The 25,645-nt window shown below is 38.3% G+C and overlaps 1 protein-coding gene across 3 annotated transcripts in view; it reads left to right on the plus strand.

The window, feature by feature from the left end:
• arhgef9b (Cdc42 guanine nucleotide exchange factor (GEF) 9b) overlaps positions 1 to 25,645 on the plus strand; it is a 40,489-nt gene that overhangs the window by 515 nt on the left and 14,329 nt on the right. For 2 of the 3 annotated variants that reach the window (XM_056769570.1, XM_056769568.1), the window contains exons 2-8: positions 451 to 2,002; positions 4,668 to 4,800; positions 11,693 to 11,793; positions 22,956 to 23,135; positions 23,533 to 23,730; positions 23,833 to 24,012; positions 24,156 to 24,388. In XM_056769570.1, coding sequence (XP_056625548.1) covers positions 509 to 2,002; positions 4,668 to 4,800; positions 11,693 to 11,793; positions 22,956 to 23,135; positions 23,533 to 23,730; positions 23,833 to 24,012; positions 24,156 to 24,388 — 2,519 coding nt within the window. In that variant the 5' untranslated portion in view covers positions 451 to 508. Of the gene's footprint in view, positions 1 to 450; positions 2,003 to 4,667; positions 4,801 to 11,692; positions 11,794 to 22,955; positions 23,136 to 23,532; positions 23,731 to 23,832; positions 24,013 to 24,155; positions 24,389 to 25,645 lie in introns of those variants that run through there. The other variant, XM_056769571.1, reaches the window with a different exon arrangement.

Below are 25,645 nucleotides of genomic sequence, written 5' to 3' on the forward strand. Positions count from 1 at the left end.
TATTCGTGACTGTCTATTTATGCAATGCCAGACTGTTAAAGAACTCTTTACTTTATTTCTACTCAATGTTATTACTTGGAAATCTTAAATCGACATACTAAAGCAGAGAATTCACCATCTTAAAAAGAATGTATTTCTGAAACTTCTAACGTGCTTACGATTTTTGCACAATACTGTTTTATATATAACACAAATGTACACGTGTGTTACAGTAAAAAATATGACATACCTTAAATTCAATGTTCTTTGAAAATAAGTTTTGTTTCTACTCTCTATATTTTGATGTTTTCAAGAAAGTAGTTCGATATCTGTCCACTGTGTGTATTTAGACAAAAGGCCATCTTAACTACACAAGAATCCTCAAAAAAATTGTTATTTGTTCATATGTGTGCACACCAAGGAGTTTGTTAGATATTGTTTGAAGCTCATGCGTGTGATTTTTTTTCCAAGGACAACAATGACACATCTCAAGGTTAACACCTAACATCTTATCTTACAATGAAAAAGTATGGATAGCACTACCAGCCCCATGTCAGAATCTGACGTTACCAATGGATTTGTAAATAATGTGTTCAGTGTTTCTCTTGATGAAGAGAACCGAGCAGAGAGCTCATGGATTCCAGAGTCCATTTCCTCACAATCCATGTTTTCCTGCCAGCCTGTCAGGAGGGAAAAACAGGAACTCAATCGGCCGTCTAGGACGGCGGCCATCTGGAGGATCCTGAACCGCCGCAAGACCACTTCTGACATGGACAGGCGACCTCACTCAATGATCCTCCCAGGTGAAGCATCCTTTCTCAAGCTTTCTATCACAGACAAAGTGAGATCCATTAAGAAATTTAAGTCGCCATCTGTTTTTAGAGGCAAAGCTGGAAAGCTCTCCAGTGTCAAATTCAACAGTGAGCTGAAAGATGATGTGGATGACATACATTTGTGCAATGACTCCCCTTTTTTGGAGCACAAGAACATGTTTCGAAATAAAGCCAAGAGACATTCGTTTGCAGGAGCCACTGCAGATTTCTTCTGTTCATTTGAGGTCACAGAGCCTCCTGGAATCCCTGAGAAAACCGATCAAGTGATCAAAGACAATAGCCACCAAAATGGGTGTAAATTAGCTGAAAGAGTGACATATACAAAAAAAGGTCAACCCAGCTTCTCAAACGGCAACGATTCATCTGTGACAGATCATGAAGAATGTAACATAAAGCACAGCATCAAGATACCTCAAAGAAGAAGGTGGCTTAAAGGGGGTGAGGTTTTGAATTACCTGAGAAAAATTCCCATCAAAGGAAAGGAAAGTTCCACTTTGGCTGAGAGTAGTTTTGAATCTTTAAATACCTTAGACAAAACTATTGATTCGGATTATGGCTCAGTAAACTTTGAATTTGTGAAGGATTTGAACTCTGCACCTGAACAAACGGGACTTGATGGCAAAAGTAGCCATTTCAGAGGCTTGTTCCGGTTTTTTAACACTGTGGCTGAGACTGCAATGAAATGGAGAAACTCGTCTCATTCCTTTTCACCTCCTCAAGGCCAGCGATCCCATTTTGACTCACGAAAACCCCAGCTGTCAGGAGAGGCCATGCAGAATATGCCTTTGACAAACAGAAGTGAACACAAAGCTGATACCTCATGTCAAAGTAAATCTACATTATGTGCAGACAGGCAAAAGTCGGTCTCAACAGCCAATGACTTTGGGGTTTGTTCCCGTTTTGTGGAGCCGAAGGCCCGGAGAACATATCCAGACTTTCTAACTGACAGTAGTTCCCTGTGTAATGACTCAGATGGATCTCAGTCACAACTCAACTCAATCTCTCTAGCTACAATTGAGAACCACCCACGGAGTGAAGAACCAGAGCCAATACATGAGACAAACTCTAGCATACAAAACTTAACTATACCTTGTCAACGGAACCACTTATGTAGAAAAACCACTGATGAAGACCAAGATATTTGCACTGATACAACGACAATTCCAAAGTGCCCAGAGGACATATTTAAGGTAACAAGAGTACACATATTTTTAATTAAGGATCTTGATCATGGGCTTGATATGAAAACAGTTCTGTTCTGCGTCACTTAACCTCTATCTGTCATTCTTTCACAGAATAAGATTGTTTGTTTATGGGTCAAAACACAATACTTACCTTAATCACATGTCTATGTTTAATTTGAAACATAAGGAAATGTAACTGCTAAATTATGTGTGGACCCTATATGGAGATGCACTATATGGACAAAAGTATTGGGAACACCCTTCTAATGAACAGAGTTGACTACTTTAGTAATTTCCATGAGTACAAATCTTAATGCCGGAGCATATAATGATATTCTGAGAAGTTTTGTACTTCTAACGTTCTTCTAAACAGTTACTTGCAACAGTTTTAGAAGTGCCCTTTTAAAATCATTGGTGATGGGTGATGAGTTTTTGGCTCAAAGTCTGCATTTAAAGTCACACCATAGTTGTTCAGCTAGGTTCAAGACTTGGCTTCATGAAGACATTTCAAGTTTTTTCACACTGACTGAAAACATGGCATTGCCATGTTGAAATAGAAAAAATCCCGTCGTAAACTGTTGCTATTCAAATTCCATAGAAAATCCTTATATGCTGCGGCATATTTGTTCTCATGGAAATGACTAAAGTACTCAGATCCGTTTATCATAAGGGGGTATCCAAATACTTTCCTCCACCTTTATGATGCTAATGCACCAGCACTGTCCAGTTTACGCCAAAAAGAGGTGTTTGGACTGACACAATCGGATAATCTGGCCCTTTGTGCCATAAATTGCATATTTACCTACTCATCACATAAAGTTTATTTCCCTGTTAAATTTCAACATGGAAAACTGCTTTCTGCTTATGCTGAGGACATTAGTAGCTGTGATTAATGTAAATTAAGAAAATTTTATCATTCTTTAACTGATATTGTGTTTCGACCCATATATTAGGGGTTACGTAAATTACGTAAAATAAAACAAAATACAATTCATCTATATAAAGAAAGTAAATAGGGTTCATTTTTATTATTATTTTGTTATCAAAAACTATATGTAGGCTTATAATGTCTGTATGAAGTTGCAGACAAGCAGTTGCAGTTGAGTAAGTTTCACAAAAATACATTGGCAGACACTTCTTAAATTTAGATTCGTATATAAACAACAATATATTAATGAATAACTTATGCATATGTAAACTCAGCAGTGTTTGATGTTATGCATTAGACATGCCATCTTACTTTGTGTTAAGCAATGGTAATAGAGGTATTAAAGAATCTAAAGATAACTTTTAAGTGGCATAGGGTAAAGGCAGGAGCAGGGTTGGAGACCCCAGTCCTAAAGTATACCACAATATTTTGATTATGTGGGGGGATGTTAGATAAACTAAAACAAAACACAAGCTGGCTTTCTATTTCTTGCTTCTCCTTTTGAAATAGGATATTTCATACAAACAAACAAAGTTGTTATACATCACATCATACACTGGGGGTGTGGATTAGCACAACAAATTATATTCATTCTGATGTGCAATAAACAGGATGCAGATAGCCGCTTACTGTCACAAAATTCACCCAATTAAGTGTGATAAAATTGTGAGATAAAACTTTGTTTATGTCCTTTTCACCCCAACATGCCATTTTTTTCTTAAAGGTATACTTTGATAAAAAACTGAATGTCCCAATGTTTTACTCACCCTCAAGGCATCCTAACTGAATTTGGTTTTCTTCTTATAGAATAATGCAGTCGGAGTTATAATCTCACGTATCATTCTTCTTTCAAGCTGTAGAATAGGAGTGAATTGGTGTTGACTTTTTGAAGCTCCAAAAAATACAGCCATCGATCAAAGAACTGCTCGACACGGCTCCGTCATCTTAACAAAGGTCTCCTAAAGCGAATCGATGCGTTGTTTAAGAGAAAAATCGATATTGAGAGTGCTTTTACCGTTGATGTCTAGCTTTCGTCCTCTCGAATGCGTGTGAACCAGAGGCTTGTTTTTCCAGCAGATGACGCACGCTGCATTTTTCTTTTTGTTCCAATGGGATAGCATCTAATCTGGCGGGAGCTTTTGTCACCGCCATTTGTCCGAAAAACAAGCCTCTGGTTCATGCGCATTAGAGAGATGATGGAAGCTAGACATTAACGCTAATAGGGTTGTAAATGTTGATATTTCTCTTCAACACATCGATTTGCTTCAGAATACCTTTGTTAAGACGACATTTGTTGGATGGATGTACTTATTGGAGCTTCAAAAAGTCAACGCCTATTCACTTCCATTCTAATGCTGGAAAGTAAAATGATATATGGTATTATAACTTCTACTGCATTATTCTTCAGGAAGAAAATCTAATTCAGTTAAGATGCCTTGAGGCTGAGTAAAACACGGGGAAATTTTGATTTGGTAGGAAAGAATCCCTTTAAATATTGATTTTTATCAGCAAACTTCAACCAAAAAAATAATGAGTTATCTTGGTAGTTCAAACATCACACTTGAAGCCAACTGGAACATTTTGCTTTGTGGAGTATAATGTATATTCATTAGTTTACAATAGATTATCAGTTAAACTAACAAACTACACCTCACTGCTATCATTGAATATTAGGTCATTTGTGCTTTGTAATCAGTGTTATACAGTATGTGTCCTTGTAATCATATATTGATGTCATTTTAGGCCCACTCACGTCCTCCTGGCCAATCGCCTGCAGATCCGCCATTAAAAGTTCTGCTTCAGCGTTGTCGCTCGTTGCCGCTTCCAGGAACTCTCCCTGCTCTGGAGCCTTTGGACTTAACACTTACTCCTGCAGGTACAGTCAACCAAACAAATATACCTGAATGAGTCATAAATCCTGTAGCTCGGTGGTAAGAGCATTGCGTTAACAATGCAAGGTTTTGGGTTTGATCCTAGGGGATTGCACATACCTAAGTATAAATCTATAGGATGCCAAATGCATTAATGTAAATGTAAATTCATAGCTGATCACTCTTTGATAGTATATAGTTTTTAAGCTAACAAAGAATGTGTTCTGTATTCTTTAAATTTATCAATAGCAATGACACAAAGTTTTACTTTAAGCTCCCACACACAAAATAATTATATTAAAAGTGTTACAGTAAGAGGGTAAAGTTATTAATGTACAGTATGAAAAACATAATGTGTTTTTATTAAATCATGAAAATGAATTTGAACAAATACTAAAAACTATATTAAGCACAGTAAACGTTTATATTGTATAATTTACTGTATAACACTATAGTAATACTGTTGTGTTTTTTAACCTTACCAAAATAAAAAGTATACTCGGTAGGTTACTCAAAAAGGAAAATTATTCTATAATTCACTCAACCTCGTCCAAACCTGTATGACTTATTTTTTATTTTTTTTATTTTTTTCCGTCTTTTTTGTGTCCCACAATTATATTCAAGTTTTTTATCACATACCTGTATATATGGTGAAATAATAAATGATGAAAGATTTTTTAAGGGGGGTGAACTATCCCTTTAGAAGTACTACATTAACATTAAACATTTAAGTACAGTAGTGTGATAAACACTGGATTTTTGTTCATATTTTATTTAATATTTGCAAAAGTATAATGCTTATTCACGCATAACTAAGGTTCGTAAGCTCAGATCAAGGAGGCGTACAATTTATCCATTTGAAAAAGAAACACAAAACCAGTGTTAACTGAGCGAAAAGAAGTTGACAAAAAGATTGAATCCAATATTTGATGATAATAAGTTGGGGGAAAAACACAAAAAAGCAACAAATTAATATATTCTTCTGTGAGAGGTTGTTATGGACTTTGTGAACAAAGTCACCAAATTTCAGTCCAATCCAATAACATTAACTAGTATTTTTGGGTTAAATATTTAGTTTTTTCAGGTACAAATGACCCGAACACAACATGAGGGTTAAAGCCCTGTGTTTTGCCCCATGTGTTCTGGTGTTGTTTATGCTTTTGTGTGGCTCTGTTCAAATGTGTTTTCTCCTGTGTGCTGCTGTGGATTTGTTAAATACTGTCGAATACTTCTCGTTGGGGTGCACTTTATACACTACAGCTACATGTGACAGAACATCTGAGCAAGAAAAGTTTTTTTCAGCGGGGTTTCCTTTAAGTTTTTTCGCGTCTCCCGGTATGGATCCACCCGCCGTCCAGATCCTTTGCCTGGAGCAGATGGAGGACTTTTTAGATCTGGCGTTTAGATAGAAGTTACATACTTGTTTTTTGGCAGGGCTCCAGACTCAGACACAAAATCAGTTAAGGAGCCATTGGCTCCTATAGGGAAAAAACATGCCCCATATAACATGAACTTACATTTTGAAATCACATACTTTTAGTTATACTGCTGTGTGTACATCTTCCCTCTCATAGATTTTGCTCACATAAAGTTTTCATTCAAATTGTTTTTCCTCATAGCCAGGGCCATACTGAATCTGCAGACTTATTTGTATGGAATATCTGCCGTGAAACAGTTTTAAATCTGCTTACATTTGTACACAAATATAAATATGTGTAAATGTGTTTAAATAGTCTTCAAATGTTACCTGTCTTTAAATGCAGATGACAGCAGATTTGGTTCTGCTTATTCAAAAAAGGCAGAGAAGTGCTGTTGTTGATCTAAGACTAGGTTTAAACTCAGACCAAATTCCTTTTTTATTCATTTGAACTAACAGAAATTGTGCATGTCGACCTATATGATATGTAGGCTAGGCCTAGTGTATGAAAAAGTATAGCCTACATTTTATTGCTTATAGAGTTTAAAACAAAATGAAAGAGCTGGTTATGTTATTATGGTGATTTTTGATTTGTGCATGTTCACAACACAATGTAAAGATAACTTCAAATAAAACTTAACAAGAGAATTCACCTCTGGTTCATTATTGCTTTGAACAGATTTGAAATGATCCAATTGTGTCTTATAACAGATACGTTCTCTGAACTTCGCGATTAGTTTTCTTTTAAACGTCCCAACGTCATTGTTCGTCCACAGTGCTTACTAGTAACACTCTCACGTTGTGTGTGTATACTTGTCAATAACAAGCAGAATTCCAGGAAATTTTCAGCAGATGTACACACAATGGGCATAATTCAGGAAACGTTCGTAAATTTATTAGGAAGTTCCGAGTTATTTGCACATAAAACAGACCTTGTTGCAAACTTGCCTCCGGATTCACAAAAACTTTGTAAACCCCAGATTTTATAGTACAGTGTGTCCAATCACAAACAGGGCCGGCATAATCCCTGACCTATGGATTGCTGATACGCTGATTACGTATCTGGGAATGCCGGAATACTCTGGACTTCATTCTCTGGTTTGGCTATATTATATTGCATAAATGCATAAGAATATAATAGGCTATAGGCTTACCAATAAATAAATAAATTAAACTGTGTCCCCAAAGCGTTTTCAGCCATTTTAAATAATAATTCCTGGTGTTTTTAATAATGCTTTTGAGGCACTGCACGTTATTCTGGAGATGTGATTGCTGTGATTTAGAATATCCACAACAGTTAGCCTACTTATAACTAGTATCTTATTACAAAGAATAGTACTAAATATGGAAAAGCAGTCACCATTAATATTAACTTCTGCATTGTTTTGTATGATGGTTGGTCAATGTAGTGTTAGTCCCGCCTCTGTTCCATTGTGATTGGAAGGCTGTGTAAAAAAGGAGAGTGAGGAGCTCTGCGTTTTACTCAAAGTTAAAAGTAAATAAATCATAAAAGACAGGGCAAAAGAACTTGTGAAAAATCATTATGATACTTAGTGCTTCAAAAATGCTGTGTCATCAGTTTGTCTTAAAGAATACAGAACATTTATGAGCTCCTCTGTGATATTGACACCAAGGAACTTGAAACTGTTGACTTTCTCCAGTGGTGCTCCGTTGATTGTGATAGAATTGTGTTCTTTGTCTTTCCTCCTAAAGTCCACCACCAGTTCCTTGGTCTTACTGATGTTGAGAGAGAGGTTGTGTTCTTCACACCAACGCAGTGCTGTAGTACTTGAGTCCTGACTCGAGACATTTTTCTGTGGTCTTGGACTTGTCTTGGACCGGTTGGTATCTGCACTCGGACTTGTCTTGGACTCGGTCATTGGACTCGCCAAATGTTATAGTTGGTCTCGACCAAAACCTTTGCTGAAGCATTTATATTTGCTTTTGTTGGACTCTTGACTTTCATTAGCTTAATTCAGTTTTCTCTTAGAGTATGTTACTTTTGATACGCTTTTTTATCATTACATATATAGTATGTGGTCTTGATTTTTGAAGAGGATTCTTTTTACTGTCTATGTCTAGACCGTCTCATTTGGACTTGGTCTTGACTTGGACTCAAACCTCTTTGGCCTTGACTTGGACTCCGACCTCTTTAGACTCTGTCTTGACTCGGTCTCGACTAGTCCTGGTCTTGGACTCAACAAAGGTGGACTTGACTACAGCCCTGCACTAACGTGACAGAGTGTGCTGTTTCGTCATCGTCAGTGATCAGACATACCACTGTCGTGTCGTCTGCAAATGTTATGATGGCGTTGGAGCCATGTGTTGCCACGCAGTTGTGTTAGTACAGGGTGTACAGGAGTGGGTTGAGAATGTTGGCGCCCCAGTATTTAGGGTCAATGATGATGAAGTATTGTTGCCAATTCTGACTACTTGGTGTCTGCTAGACAGGAAGTCCAGGATCCATCTGCACAGCAAGCTGTTTAAGCCCAGCGCCCGAAGTTTCACATCTAACTTGGAGGGCACAATGGTGTTGAATGCTTTAGTCTGTAAACAGCATTCTCACATATGTGTTCTTTTTTTTGGTGGGAGAGAAAAATGCTTAGTGTATGTGCAATGAAATCATCAGTGGAGCAGTTGTTGCGGTATGCAAACTGTAGTGGTTCCAGTGAGGAGGCAGAACAGAGTAGATGAAATCTTTAATGAGCCTCTGAAAGCATTTGCTGATAATGGGGGTCAGAGCATGGGACGCCAGTCATTTAAGCAAGTAACTTTGGGTTGCTTTGGTACAGGTACAATAGTGGACGTTTGAAAGCATGTGAGCACGATGGACAGAGAAAGGAAAATTTAGAAAATATCTGTGAAGACTCCAGCTAGTTGGTATGGGCACGTTATGATGACTCTCATATGAAAGTGCAGCGCAGTTAATAACAACTAAATTTGTATAGTCGCCAGAGGCGATCTCCGCAAAAATATCACTCGCAAATTAATTTAGTAGGAGTCTAGAGCCCGTTTTTCTTGGTCCTGTGGAGTTATTTAGTTATTTTTGTGGTATACTTCGCCTTATTGTGCACTTTATATACTGCATCTACACGTGACAGTCATCCAATATTTACATTTAATTTACCCACCCCTCTCTAATCTTACCAGTCAGTCTCCTTTTTCTTGCCCGTCTAAACTCTCAAAATCACTTTCTTTCTGACCCCCTCTTTGTTGATGACGGAAATAAACCTGTTTCTAGGCACTGGTTCCAAAAACACAGTCTGTCCTAGTGAGATCCGGCATTCCAGCAGATCGTTACTCCAGTCATTCTTTCCATATAGTAGCTGCAACTTCAGATGCAAGAAAAAGTGTCTGCCCAAAATCCAAATAAATCCCTAGGTAGATGGTCTGAATAGGCAGGCGAACTCGTGAAATGTATGGCGAGCTCCCTCCAACCAGTGTCTCCACTTCTCAAGGGTTAATTTGGATCGAGCAGTTCACAGTCTCAGATGTTGTTATTCATCTCTGTTGGATTGAATTTATGGTGGAAAAGGCACATGGATATAGTGTAAACTCTTGAGACACTGGTTTGTGTGCAGTATTGACATCTATCTGTACTCTATGTAAAACGGGATGAAGTTGTGTGAATGATTTACATTTACACATTTGGCAGACGCTTTTATCCAAAGCAACTTACATTGCATTATCCTATACATTTATGCATATGTATGTGCAATCCCCTGGGATTGAACCTACAACATTGCAATGCTCTTACCACTGAGCTACTGGAAAGCTTTGTCAAAACAGATTGAGCACAAAATCTGAGATTTCTTTTTAAAGACTACTGAAAGGCAGGAAAAACGAATACATCACCGCAATTTGCTAAAATAAGTTGAACGTGGATGATTGCTACCCATTTCACATCAGACATTGTTTTTGTAAAACTATCCCATAAAAGTGTTACCTGTCATGATTCTGCCTCATCATGTGTCATGTATTTCTTGGTCTTGTGGCAGAATCATGGCAGGATCTCCTGTTTTATGTGGAGAGAAGCATTTTTGTCCTAATTGGCAATCCATATGCTCTCTCTGGTCTCGTCTCTGTCCCCGCCCTTTTCGTCTCCTTAGTTTGATTGTTAATTAGTTCATGCCATGCACCTGTTCCCTCTTGATTTGCTCCCCTTTAAATAGCACTTGAGTTCATTGTCCTGTCCTCGTTCATTGTAATTACTTGAATGTATTCCCGTGGCTCATTGTCTTCTGCACCTCATTGTCTTCTGTGCCTCAGTGCTTGTTTGCTGTTGCCGTGGATTGTTCAATGTCAAGTCTTTAAGTGTAGTTCTTGTCAAGTGTTGTTTTAGATTAGTATTAGTTAGTCCATGTCCTGTTGGTGTCATATTATCTTGTTCCCTTGTTCTGCTCTTTCTAAGATGTTTAGCAGATGTTATTACGCAGCAGATCTCGAGATCTTTAGCAGACGTATTACAGATGTTCAGACGTCTCCGAGATGTATTGCAGATGAGCAAACTATGTATTGCAGATGTCTTACACATGTAAATACAGACATCAAATAGACGTAAACCAGATGTATTGTGCTATCTGGGGTGGGTCTTTGTTTTGTGTTTGTGCACATAAATTATTTTTGGTTAGCCCCTGTGTTCGCTGCCTGCAATTGGGTTCTTCCCCATGTTTCATGACAGTTACCTACCTAGTTTCTACACCGTTATATGTTGCGTAGATGTAAAGTATCCCCAGTGTTTTCTTTCTTGCAATCAGGATTGAAAAGCCTATAAGCTCCCTGCCATGCCCAAGATAATTGCCCTGTGCAACATGTCTCATACATATATGGCTGCGCTAGGTTTACCTGTGCCCTGGTCTGGTGCTCCTCTCTGGTCACCACTTTTGCTCAATAATGTCAAGTCATGCATTATTTATAAAGCACTTTCAAAACCCTAATAATGGACAAAAGTGCGGTACATCCACAAACATAAATTGCGAAGAAAAAAAAGGTCTAAAACATGTCTTTAAAGGGATAGTTCACCCAACAATGAAAATTCTGTTATCATTTACTCACCCTAATGCAATTTCATACCTGTATAAATTACTTTGTTCTGATGAACACAGAAAAGTATTGTATATTTGGAAGAAAGTTAGCAATGGTCAGTGTTGGAACATCAATGACTACACAACTGTGCATTTTTGGGTGAACTATCCCTTTAACTTTCGTGTCTCTGAGCAACTAGTTAAAAATATAACTGAAAAAAGAACACCAATAAAGATTTCAGTAATGCAAGTATACAAATAAATTCAAATAAAAGCAACTTCAAACGAAAAAGATAAAAGCCACTTGATACACATAGACGTGTGATGACTCTCATTCAGTTTTATACATTCCTTCACTAGACTTATTATTCATATGTGATAAATCATTATTGATATATTAAGTTATTATTTAACAGGAGTGTTTGAAAGTCAATCTAGGATTGTTCTCTTTTGCAGCCAAACCAATGGCAGACGTTCTACGTGTAGGAAATGGAAGCACAAGATCCAAACAACGAAAGCTGTTCAGGCCAGGATCCGGACCACTGCATGTTAACATGGTAAAAGTTCATGACACAAAAGCTTTAATGGTTTGTTATTCTAAGGGCTTGCAATGTGGCTACTGATGAATAAAATTAAATAATAATTCATTTAATAACTTTGTCAAAAAAAATTAATACACATTTCTGGCCATACACTCTTATAAAAGGGATTCCAAATCCATTCGTAGTTCTTTGTTGTGAAAAATAGAAAGAAATTATTGTTTTTGGAACCTTTATTTTGCACTTGATTTATTTAACGCCACTGTATCAGGCTTCTCGATTGAATTGAAATTATAATTTTATCCATAATTTTTTTCCTATTCTTCTTCTTCTGTCATTGCGTCTACGGTAGTCCATAGAACAGTACATATGAATGTTATGAAATTTAGCACACTGATACAGGACAGTGTCTCATGTAACCAAATTTGGTGTTTCTAACTCAAACCCTCTAGCGCCACCTTCAGTCCAAATTTTCACATTCCTTAAGTCATAGAAACAAAACTTCCTCTGAATTCATTTTCCTTTGCACAACATGACGTAATGAAAATATTCCCGCCATTTTGAATTTTTTGAACAATTTACCTTTCCGAATTACTCCTAGAGCAATTGAACGATATTTTGTTCGAGCATTTGTATGTATCATAATTCCCAAATGCTGTTAATATGAGTGTTTATAATACAATTTATAACCAAGAATAAAAAGTGTATTGATCTCCACAGGGGCACCAATTCCATGAACAAGGCGTTGTGAGATTGATCACACGTCAGATGAGCACTCATTGACATTAACAGTAAAATTGATCCAAATCATACAATAATAAAAATTATGTCAATTAGAGGAAGTAAATCACCTGGTTTATCTGAAGGATTATATTAGATTCAGGGGTGTCTGGCAGTTGTCCTAGCAGCCTTATGTTAGCCCACCAAAGTCCAGACCCAATATAGCAAACCTTTCTCTATCATGGCAGTTAGAAAGGGGCCGGGAAATAAATCTGGGGCCCAGGAATACATACTGCTGTCCAAATGCAAAGCGCAGTAACTTCCTATTTGGTCTAAATTGAGTTAAGGTCTACAGAGATAAAATTGAAGTAACTACAACATCCAAACTAATACAAAGGCAAACCACAATAAGTGAAGTTACTGGATTCTGGTTTTGTTTCCCGGCTTTGACACCGCAGACGCTGCGGTCTGCCTTGGTAGCCGTAACACTCACTTGGAACCAACAAGCCAACCAGTTAGCCTACCATGGCACAATCCCGCAGTCAAATGATGATGGTTGAAGTGGTTAAAACGCAAATATCCAAAGACGGGTAAGGAAGATTGCAAAATATTAACTCTTAATACTAAAGTAATTTAAAACAATTAACATGTAGTAGGAAACACAAGAAGAAAGCTGAATGAACATTTAGTTTGTAGATACTGCACTCTGCTTTTGCAATAGTTGTAATGACACACACTGGGGAGATACACGATAACACCAAAAGTCACTTAGATCAGGTGTAATGAAACATAGAAACATCCACAAGAAACAAAGAACATCCATGGAACCAAAAACAGGATAAACATCCACGGGAATGGAGAGTAAGAACTTCCTTATAGTGGTCTGAGGTAAACGTCACAAGGTGTATGAAACAACTATAATAAAACAAGACCTGACAATGAACAGAACAAAACATATGCAGGTCAAAATTATAACCTGAACGTGAGTGCAAAGTAATCCAATACACAGAATCAGGAACAGCAAAGAGCTGAAAGAGAAACCAGAGAAAATTAAGGAATCCACAATGCCACACGCCAGCCAGATATAGGCAGCGCAAACGAACTGCAGCTGTAACGCTCTGATTAGACCACCAGCTGGTTACTAGGCAACCGGCACACACACATCAGACAGAGACTCAAAATGAACACACAGACCCATGAACCGAAAAGAAGCATTCCTGTGGCTCAGTGGTTAAATCATGGGACTATCCCAAGGCCCTGGGTTCAATCCAAAGGGATTGCACATAGTCAGCAAGAAAATGTAAAAAACATCAAGGAGCTGCATCTTATAGGAGTCATATGACACAGCTTAACGAATATTATGGTTTGTTTGAGTTGCAATGCAGCTGTATGTGTATGTGTATACACGATTTAAGGTTTAAAATTTTCTACATACTGTGCATGTTTGTATCTCCTCTTTGCCCGCCTCTCTGAAACGCGTGGATATTTTACAAAGTACTTTGCATTGAAAAGTGCGGTGCTATAATTGGCCAGTTAACCAGTGTGTAGTGATTGGTCGAATACTGCAAGCGTGTGACGGAAACGTAATTTTACCATATATGGAACACCAGGTTCCAAAGCAATTGTACTGACATGCGTATACATTTGGACCGTCTTAGTCAAATCATACCACGAACTGATGTAGATTTGTGTGGGTGTGGTTACACAAGGCGTTTCAGGCAGGTCTGGGTGAGCATTCGCATCTTCTGTTCCGAGACTTACATTTTTGCAATTTAACGTGTCTAATACATGCATGGGCAACTTATAACACACCAAAGACACAGAAAAACATGTGTTCGAGCCATATGACACATTTAAAATATATGTCGAGCTATAGGACCACTGATCTCCTAATTTGCATTTAACACTTACACCAGCCAGAGCCTCAGTGCACACAGTAGATCACAGCACACCGTGAGGGAAACACCACCAAATTGGAGGGGGAATTTAGCGATGCCTGATTAAACAAAAGGCCCGCAGCTCCCAAAAAAGGAATGGTATTTTTTAAACATTTACATAAGTTGTATGTTATTGTCAGGCTTTTTTATTTCTATTTTGTTAATTTAAGAAGAGTTTACTAACTTACTAAGATTTGACTAATTTTACTAAAGATTTGTAAAAAAATGTTAAGCATGTAAAGGAAATAGATCAATTTTAATGATCTTTGAAAAATAACATTTTTTAAAACTATGGCCAATTCAACACTAAAATCACTTAATTAAAATGTTTAATCTGCATTTTTGTGTACATATTCTTAATGTTTGAATAACTCTAATAGATATAATTATTTATTCGTATTTTAAAACGGGCATGTCAAAAATGACCTTATACATCATGATCCGACATACGCTAGCTATCTACATTGACCTACGTTGATACATATTTCCTCTTGAACAGCTATCACCTTCTACTATAGATTTTTTTATTTTTTATTTTCTTTCTTGGGGAAGTGACTTCATCTTTCAACTGAATTGAGAAGCAGAATGCTCTCATAAACAAGCCCTCACACAGGAAGTATCATTGTTAGATGCTGTGTGCCAAGGCTTTGTGCTATTTTCCGACCTCAGTCAGACTATACAAAATGTATTCCTACGTGACTTTTAGTGTTTCTTGTCTGCACTGCTTGTTCCTGTAAAAACGTCGGGTTTAGTGTTTTCTTTCCAGTTCACTCCAAATGACAAATCTGTCATGATTTATTGTAAAAAATACCAACAGTGATCCCAGATATTATAGGAAACAATAAAACACAGATGAATATCCCTCCACACTATGCAATGTGGTTAACATATTGGCTAGATTTATTATTTTAGATAGGTTTCATTATTGTAGTCAGAAAGTCATCATTTGAAATAATTAATGGTCTGTTACGAGTTTCTGGAATAACTGGAAGGCTGCCTACAAAATAGTATATATTTTTTTTTACCAACTTAAAAATATATGTATACATACTGTATATAATACTGTATATGAACAGTTCGGTTCCAAAATGAGAAAAACTTAAAAAAAAGGATTAATCTCTTTTATGAAACAAACTCTTCATATATACAATGCCAGCTGACAATACAAAATGTATGCCTACGTGACTTTCAGTGTTTCTTGTTTTCTCTGCTTGTTCCTGGAAAAACGGAGGGTATAGTGTCTTAACAGTTCACTCCAAACAGGCCCGTTGCCAAGGGAGAGCATGAGGTGAGCGGTTTTGTTCTGGCTCTATGGGGAGAGGAGACACATGTGAGTGAAATGGTTTGACAAGGGAAACGTTTGAAATTGAGTTGAATCCCTTATTGTGGTGGTAGCTTCAGCTCATATGTGACCTCATTGATTTATCGCAGGATGGGGAAGGGACCAATAAATCTGGGATTCAGCTTCTTGCATGGCAGTCTCAGACGAACGTGCCGGATGGAGAGCCACACTTGTTGTCCGGGTTGGACGGAAGGCGTGGGGGCTCTCCGGGCATCTGCATGCATTAGGTGTTGTCTGATGGCTCTCTGAAGGTGTTGGTGAGCTGAGTCCCAGACCCTCTCGCTCTCCTGGAACCTGTGGATAATAGAATGAACTTCAGAAAGGTCTCCTGACCAAGGGAAGATCAGGGGTTGGTGGCAGAGTGTGTACTGGAATGGTGTGAGGTTAGAAGCAGGCAGCTGGAGGGAGTTTTGTGCCTACTCTGACCATGCCAGGAACCGGTTCCAGGAGTTCTGGTGGATGTGGCAGAAGGTTATGAAGATAGCGACCTATAGCCTGTTTTTTGCTCTCATTTTGGCCGCTGCTTTGTCGTTGCGTAAGTGTATTGATTCTTATCTTATTGCATTTAGCACAGTGTTGTTGCTAGGAAGCGTTGCTTTGTTTATTACCACTGTGTCACTTGTTGAAGGTGCATTAATTCTCCTCTAGTCTTGTGCTGGTTTCGCTTGTTACTTGTGGCATATTGCATAGCATGTCCTGCTGAATTAAATTGCGTGATTCAGACAGCTTATGCCCTCTTACATCTTGAATGCTTTCCCTTCTGCCCCCTCATTATCAGATGTTCTCCGGGAGCATCGCCCCAGGCTCAGGTCTGCTGAGAGAAAGTGGTGCAAGTCTAAAGATCCTACTAACCTCTGTCTCTATCCTCTTCGTTGTCCGCTGATGTCTCCTCTGCGAGAACTCATTACTACCCCTCTAAAATCAACATCTCGTCTGACTCTAGTACTCTCTTTAAGACCTTCTTTGCTCTTCTTTTCCTGCCTGCCCCCTCACCTCCATCGGACATAACAGCTGATGATTTTTTGTCTTTCTTCATAAAGAAAATAACCACCATCAGCAGTCAGTTCTCTGCGCCGCAGCCTCTCGAACATGCCCAAACCCCCAACAAATGCTCACTCCCCTCTTTCTCCCTCTTATCTGAAGTTAATATTTCCATGGTAATATCTTTCAACCACCCGAATCCCTGCCCGCTAGATCCCATCCCCACCCATCTTCTCCAGGCCATCTGTCCCGTGGTTGTTCCTGCTCTGACAATCCAGCATGCCTGAGTGAAATTTTGCTCTGGATGAAGGACCACCACCTGCAGTTGAACTTTGCAAAAACGACGTCTTGTAGTGCCATCTCGAAAAGTGCAAAAAATCACTCTCACGTACCTTCTCTGGATCTGTTCCACATTTGTGCGATGATCTGCCGGCTGCTACAAGATCACCAGATTCTGTAGCCATCATTAAGAATTGGCGTAATACACATGTCTTTTGTCAGGGCCTGACCGATTAGTACTGACTTCAACTTATTTTCTACTCTTTCTATCAAAAAACAAAACACCTTCGCTTTGTTTACTGTGGTTGGCTATATGAGACCAGTTTTACTGCACTTATGCTTTTTGTTGTCCTTACGTCGTTCCAATTGTTGCAATTGTTTACCTCATGTCACTTTTTATAAAAGCGTCTGCTAAATGACTAAATGTAAATGCTGTGTGGGTGGTATCCAGAAGGTAGGTATCCAGGTAGGCTGAGGGTCACACCTTGGAGAGAGAAGAAAGCCTTCCATAGACACGAGATGAATTGGGGCCCTCTGTCAGATACTACATTTTCAAGAATGCCAAAGTTAAGAAATACATTATAAAACATTACCTCTGTAGTTTCCATGGCACTGGGCAGATCTTTCAGAGGGACCAGGCAACAGGCTTTGGAAAACCGATCTATGACCACCAGGATGCAAGTGCAGCCATCTGACAAAGGTTTTTTTAAGTTTGGGGTTTGGCGAGCCAACTAGGATGCTTCTTCCTCTTTACGAGATTGCTGGTGAACAACCCCCAGATGGCGGAAACTTATCAAAAAACAAATTGTGCCCATTTAGAAAGATGACAGTTTTACTGTCACTCAAAATTAATCACTCCCATTGATTTACTGTAGCCTAGCGTGTCCGTGACATATATATGTGCATTTGTGTGTTTTATTTAAATGTTATATAGATATGTTAGGACATTTTTTAAATTCCGATTTGTAGGCAACCTTTCAGTTATTAAAACACATAACAGAGTAAACAGACCAATAATTATTTCAAATGTTGTTCTGACCTTTTGACTACAATAATGATACCTATCTAAAAGAATAAATTTAACTAATATGTAAACCACACAGCACAGTGTGGAGGGAAATACCTTTGTGATATTTTTAGAGTTTCACAGGAAACAGGGAGTTAACAGTAGACGGAGGGACAGAGCTTGAACAAAAAAAAGGAAGGCCATTTTAAGGGGAAATGAACAGGGTGGTCATTATTTATACCACATGAGAAAAAAAATATTAAAAGTAAACTTACTTTTCTAACCGGTAGGCTACAGCGTTGGTTTGATTTCGCTTTCTTTATGTTGCATTATATGTTATGCAGCAGCTCACGTTAGCAGATAAGTTAACATTGGCACTTAAAACCGTTTGTGCTCGCCTTTGTAATGAGTTTTGGAGTGTCTTGCATGCAGTCATTCTTCAATTTACTGTGTTTCACCGGCAATTGGGAATGAAAATAAGATGCTTTGTAAACCGCGTGGAGACAGAATATATGTCTATGCTTACCCTTCTCCCAGAGACTTCTCTCTACCGCTTATGAGATAAGTTGCACATGTGAGTAAGCTGATATACGCCGGGTGAGACAAGAATTCTTTTGTCTTGTTATTTTTATTACAGTTTTTGTTATCATGCATTCATTTTTATTAAGTTATTGTCTTGTTTTCGTCAGTGAAAACCCGAGGTTGACTAATCATTTTGTTATAGTTTTCGTCAACGAAATTAACATTGTACATGTACAGTAAGAAGGAAGGCAATATAAAAAAATATAAAATATTTTCATTCAACAACATAAAATCAGTGGCGGCTGGAGCACAGTTTTGTTTTGGGCAGACTCCAGGGGTATTATTTCTCTTGTGTTTTTGTGGCCATCCATGTGTGGAACCATTAGGCTTATGGTAACGGATCCTGCCCACATGGGTAGCTAGCCCATGTCGGTTACGGTGCGGACTATTCCCTCCTGCCACCAGTCTCTCCAGGCTGTCACCAGGTCTTTCCCTGGTTGTAAAGTGCCCTTTCACAGCAGTCATTGGTTTTAACCAGATGGTTCACATTCACTTAATAGGACTAGGTGTTATAATCCCACTATCTCAGCACAGTTGAATTGCCCAATAGGACATTTCCGCGCCCTATGCATGACAGGGGGAAGCAGTCAAGAATATGAATAGAGGAAAGGAGGTCTGAGGTTCCACTGGGCTCGTCGGGTAGGCATCCTCTGTGTTTGGGGTATAAATGCTTATAGAAATGCATAGCATACTTACCTTTCCTTGCTATTATCGGAGAGACATCTTATGAGTTGTGTGTCCCACTTTCATCACATCCATTATCCTGGGTGAAAGATGCCTTTTGGGGAGGTGCTGCTGATAATGACCTTTGTGGTTCCCATCAATGCGACACATCGTCAGTTGTGCAACTCAGCCTCATTGGGTGTTTCGGCCCTTTATCACAAGACAACCTCAGCCCACCGCAGGTTGATCAGACCTGGGTGTGTGTCTCTTTGTTACAAGGTCATCTGGCAGCCCATGCTGTGTCCATCCGCCTAAACCACAGCCATTGGGAAATCTATACGAACGTCATACATCCAACTCGGTTGTTGACAAGTTGACCATGTCAAGCATGAGAAGCATGTTTAACATTGTAAATAAGTCAGAATGCATTAAACATCGTTGCATGCTCGCTTTAAAGAAAAAATAATGTGCTCTCCTGTGGCACAGTGGTTAGAGCATGGCACTAGCAATGCCAAGGTCACCGGTTCGATCACAGGCGATAGCACATGGTTTGAAACAAAATGTAATGCAATGTGAATCACTTTGGATAAAGTCATCTGCCAAATGCGTGAATGTAAATTTCAAAACTGATGTGCAACTGCTGTTTGTGGCTGCATTTACAAACAGGTTACGCTTATTTCGCTTTTAAAAAGAATGATTTACCACATCTTTACATAGCACACAATCGACATCATGTAAAGATATAAAAAATATTAGTGTACTCTCACAACAACTGAATCAATAAAGTTGTTTAATATCCGCCAGCCATCAATTAATAAAATCATCCTTCCATACCTCTATAAAGTAGTGGATAGTATGCTGATTTAGTTTATAAGTGCTGTCCAGAGTAAATTCATATTCTGAAGATATATCTGATGTGTAATCATGACAGATGATATGACCACCAGCTGATTGGACAGATGTGACCCAAATATCAATTCCATCCAATCACCTGCTTTTATGTTTCTTATGGCCCATTTTTTAGTTGTTCAAGGAATTTTATTTTCCGACACAACTTGTAACATTCTAAATCAGTATTTAAACACAATGTGTATTCTGCATATGATTGTAGAGATCTACACTCAGGCTGAATTTCGCAAATACAAAAGATCTCCATCAAAGATGTTCTGCATGTCTTCAATCATTTCAATGTAAAACTGGCAAGCAGTGAATTATATTCTACGATCCGACCCCAAATCTGCGCCAGCTCAGTGTATAGAGCCGCTGCTGTTTATGTTGTGATCGAGGGACATCAGTGAATGTCCTTCGTTTTTAAAGAAAAAGATCAGCTGACAAATCCTGTTGTTGCTGAGGATGAGGTGTCAGTCATGTGTACATAGTGTCTCAAAGGGAACACACATGTGAGCATCGCAGGAGCGCTTTTTGTCAACGGCTATTCTAAACAGCCTACATAGGGAACAGATCAAGAGTGTCGGTGTTTTCAACATCATGTATGCAGCGGGATCGGCAACGTTGATTTTACCGTGCGCATGTTTGACAGCAGCATACGCAATTTCTGCAGCAAGGACGTGCAAACGGTGACGGTGTTCACTGTAATCGCCATCCTTCTGCTCCTAAACGTGTTTTCTCGTCGTCTTCATGGTATCCAGCGAATCTTCCGTATAAGTGACACGCAGACTAAGTGAAACAAACTCAGATTATTTCTTGTCCTGGGGACATCCGAGACTGTTGGATATCTGCGATTTTCTTAACTGCTCTGAACATGGTAATATATATATATTTTTTACAGTTATAATAAGTGAGTATACATGTGATGTGTGTTAAAGTCAATGCTTGACATTGTGCATGTGCATGAGTATTTGATCACATATTCATAAAATGTATAATCGAAGTATATGTATGGAGTGTTTTTAATGAACTTGGGAAACACTGTACAATTACTGCCGTGGAATTCCAGGTCAATGCTCTAAATGCAGGAAGTATTATTTAATGACATTTATATATAAGAAGGCAAATTCACGACTTTGTGTGTTGCATGACGGCGCAAATAACAGTGATTTATTTATTAACCCCTCAATCCAGTGGAGACACGTCATAGTGAATCTGCCCTGTTGTGTTGCTGTGACAAGTATCACATAATAATTTGTCAAGTCAAATCTTGTGTTATCTCCGAAAATCACAGTTAAAATGAGATATATGCGCGTTCCTTGCATATGTATTCAAAGCGTCTTAGTTCATAACATAATGTAAATGGAGCAATGAATAAAACATTCACTGTATAATAAAATCATCAGTCAAAAGTCAATTATCACACCACCGCTATGAAAAGCTTTAAATCACAGTAATCATATAATAAAACCCACAAAAAAGGGTTATTTTTTATAGTCTGTGTAGTTTGATTTTTGTGTCATCTTTTATCAGGCTCTGTAGTCTTTAAATATGGTGTATATTATGCATTTGTTTAGTATGTGTGCTTATTTTTATGCTGGATGTAGGAGAGCGTCTTTAGATTGGCCTGTCATCTCATGACACAAGTTTGTTACATAACATGGTTCGCCAGACAGATGCTGGGTCTTCAGTAGACTGTAAATGCTGAGAGAAAATGCGTAAAGAATATTTAAAATATGCATTTTATTGATGTTTCAGCACAGCTTTTAATACATTAAAGCACATTGGCATGTGGCAAACATGGAAAGTATATTTTTTACATTGTATTTAAAAAGCTTTAAATCATAGTAATCATAATCACATAAGCAATTTTCCACCCAAACTGTGGTTATTTTTTGAAGAATGGGTTTATTACAAGTTTGGGTTGAAGGATTTCAGTGTTTTCAAAGTATTTTGGATGCTTGCCATTTTTTCAAGCTCTGTAGACTTTAAATATGGCGTATGTGAATGTGTGTTTATATTTGTGAATGTGTGTGTTTATGTATGTGAATGTGTGTCTTACAGTGGGTTGTGGTTAGATCTTCTATCCGGACATTTGACTCATTAATCACAAAATCAAAGTCCTGCTGTTTTTCTTGCGATGAAGGTAGCAAAATAATTAAAGGAAGGGGAGTTAACAATAATAAAAACTTTGAAACATTGGATTTTACATTTTTAAATAAAATATCAAAAGGAGAAACCATGCAAATGTATTTCTTACATCATCTTAGATCATATTTACATCTTTTTTATAATATTTTTTATGGACACAGCAACATGGCACATGGCAAAACATTTTCGAGACAAATATTTTAGTCTCACCAAAGAGCTTTATGTGTGAATGTTTTCTTCCTATTATTTGATTTCTTTATTTGGATTGACACACCGAGCAACTTTTTTGACAGTGCACTATATATTCAATACGATCTCTCCTTACATTATTTGTGTTGATGTCAATGCAAATTTATGTATTGCTATTTACACATAGAATATTTTTTCATTGTAGCAATTGTAGTAAATGTGCTCTCATACAGAATGATGGGTGTCTAGAGTAATTCCTTGTTAATGTACATGCCTGATTTTACATCAGAAAAAGTCAGACAAATACAGATTCTCTGTAGTCAAAGAACTTTGTAGTGTTAAGATTGTGGTTCTGTTACTACAAGGGTCAATATCACTTTCCAGATCATTCACTTTCTTTGTTCCTCTGTGGTGGAATGAAATGTGTCTGTTTTTTGTTTAGTTGATCAGTGGCGGTTCAGTAGTCAGTGCAGAGGCAGTATGGGATCATGTGACGATGGCTGAGCGGGAGTTGGCTTTTAAGGCAGGGGATGTCATCAAAGTCCTGGATGCCTCAAACAAAGACTGGTGGTGGGGCCTGATCGACGATAAAGAAGGCTGGTTCCCTGCCAGCTTTGTAAGGGTAAGTCTAGGCTTATTATTTTTTATTATACCAGGTCCATCACTAAATGTGTTTAAACACAAAAATTTGTATTTGGACAAACAAAACGTACACCTGATTGTATTTCCGCTATGAAAGCAATATAAACAAAGCAAATGTGCTTTGTCAAGCCAACACACTTTTCAAACTGTTAGTAAAATCTAAGATTGCATCTCTGCCTTAAAGTTTATTTTATATGATTGTGTTCATGAAATCTGGGTTACAGTGGCTGAGTGGCTTAATTTATCTATCTATTGCTGTAACCATTTTTTAATGACAGATAGAAATCTTTTATCACATAGACCTGTTATCTGGCAGTCAAAATAAAATTCTTTAACCCTGTGACAACAACGGATCAGATGATTTATTTTTTTGTCAGCTGTGGGTTAACCAGGATGATGAAGCCACAGAATCAACAGAAGGTGTCAGGGTACACAATGGACACGTTGACACAGCCAATGGAGGTCTGTGTATTAGTCAACCACTTCAGAATCGAGATCAGATGAGGGCCAATGTTATCAATGAGATCATGAGCACCGAGCGCCACTACATCAAACATCTGAAAGACATATGTGAGGTATTGCATTGCTTTCATGATATCAGATGGTTTGTAACGTTTCCTATCTTCCTTTTTTACTATAATCAAAATTAGATTTTTTAAAGCTACTTCTCTCCATAGGGCTACTTGAGGCAGTGCCGAAAGAGGGTGGACATGTTTAATGATGACCAACTGAAAGTGATTTTTGGAAATATTGAGTGCATCTACAGATTTCAAGTAGGATTTGTTAGGGACTTGGAGAAACAGTACAACGTTGAGGAACCCCATCTCAGTGAGATTGGACCGTGCTTTCTAGAACACGTGAGTACATTGACATTTGCTTCAATATCATCATAATATTATCATGGTATCTTAAGGGAGTTGCAAGTCTCTCAACTATTTCACTATTGAAACAATTGACAAAAAATTCAGTTAGATGACCTTGAACTATGTCTGCCATACAGCAAGATGGTTTCTGGATCTACTCAGAGTACTGCAACAATCATCTTGATGCCTGCATGGAACTTTCTAAGCTGATGAAGGATGGGCGGTATCAACACTTTTTTGAGGCCTGTCGCCTCCTGCTGCAGATGATTGACATTGCCATTGATGGGTTTCTACTCACTCCTGTACAGAAGATCTGCAAGTATCCACTACAGCTGGCAGAGTTACTCAAGTACACAGCACAGGAACATAGGTAACACACACAGGCTAAACCACTGGATCTGTGTGATCTTTTTAATACTCCCTACTAAACAGTGCCGCAGGGTTCATGTATTTTTGTAAGCAAAACCCTGAAGCAAGATTCTTGAGGAACGCTTCAGCATGACAGCGACATCAGCAAGTGTAACAAAATATCCAATGATGTGATGATACATCATAATGTGGGAAACATTAATGCGTGTTTCTGTGTATAACTGAACACAACACCAGAGGTGAATAGAGGTTTCCTTGTGGAGGGACTTTATGACTTTCTTTTTCCGCAGGACATAAAAAAGATTTTTGAAGAAAGTTGGTAAGCGAACAGCACTGGCCCCCTTTCACTTCTATTGTATGGACTCAAAACCAGTGCAAGTTTATGGGGGCCAGGTAACAACATTCTTTCAAATATCTTCTTTTGTGTTCTGCGACAGAAATAATGTAATACAGGTTTGAAATGACAAGAGGGTGAGTAAATGATGACATCATTTTTAATTTTTAGGTGAACTATCCACCTCAGTGTAGCCTTCATTCCCAAGGCCTCAGCCCCTGTCTCAATAGGACGTCTTCTCCTTGATTCAGATGCCCGGGGATATAAGCTGCCCTCACAGGACCTTGAGACAGAAACCAAGGTTTCCTTCACATCATCAAAGCACATAGACACCAGCGTGTGACTTTGATAATGCCAAATGGGTTGCCCTTTAAGAAAAACCCCTTGGATTTGAGCCACCACTGTAAAGGTCTCATGTGCAGCAGGCCATCACTGCTTTACAGTGAGCAACTAACTCAGTTTATCCTTTTCATGGCTGCTACATTTGGTACATTATGCCCCCAAAAGTGAACCTCAGAAAAGAGACATGAAAGTATGTGTCTTGAGATCTATCGTGACGAACCAGTCCTCGGATCTGATTTGTGTCACAATTTGTTTCAATGTCAGCATCTTGAACTTGAGTCGCATAACAGAGTGGTTCAGCTGTTGGTTCAGCTGTTGGTTCAGCTGTCTCCGGTCCAACATAGGATGTAGACTTCCATTTTTCTTTCAAACAATGAAGTAGCAGCTGTAAAACCTGCTTGTTTCTAGTGGTTAATAGCGTTATTTTATTGATCCGTTTAATATCAGCCAATCGAACTATCCGATCGCGAAAGGACCATGTAAAATGCCCTCCATAACTAAGACAGATTTAATCCCTGTCTGTCAAACCACTTCAGGAGGTGCTTTAAGACGCATTCCAGACAAAACTGGACAAGTGTAGAT

The sequence above is a fragment of the Triplophysa dalaica genome, chromosome 16 (genome assembly GCF_015846415.1).
Source record: "Triplophysa dalaica isolate WHDGS20190420 chromosome 16, ASM1584641v1, whole genome shotgun sequence".
NCBI classification, from domain to species: domain Eukaryota; kingdom Metazoa; phylum Chordata; class Actinopteri; order Cypriniformes; family Nemacheilidae; genus Triplophysa; species Triplophysa dalaica.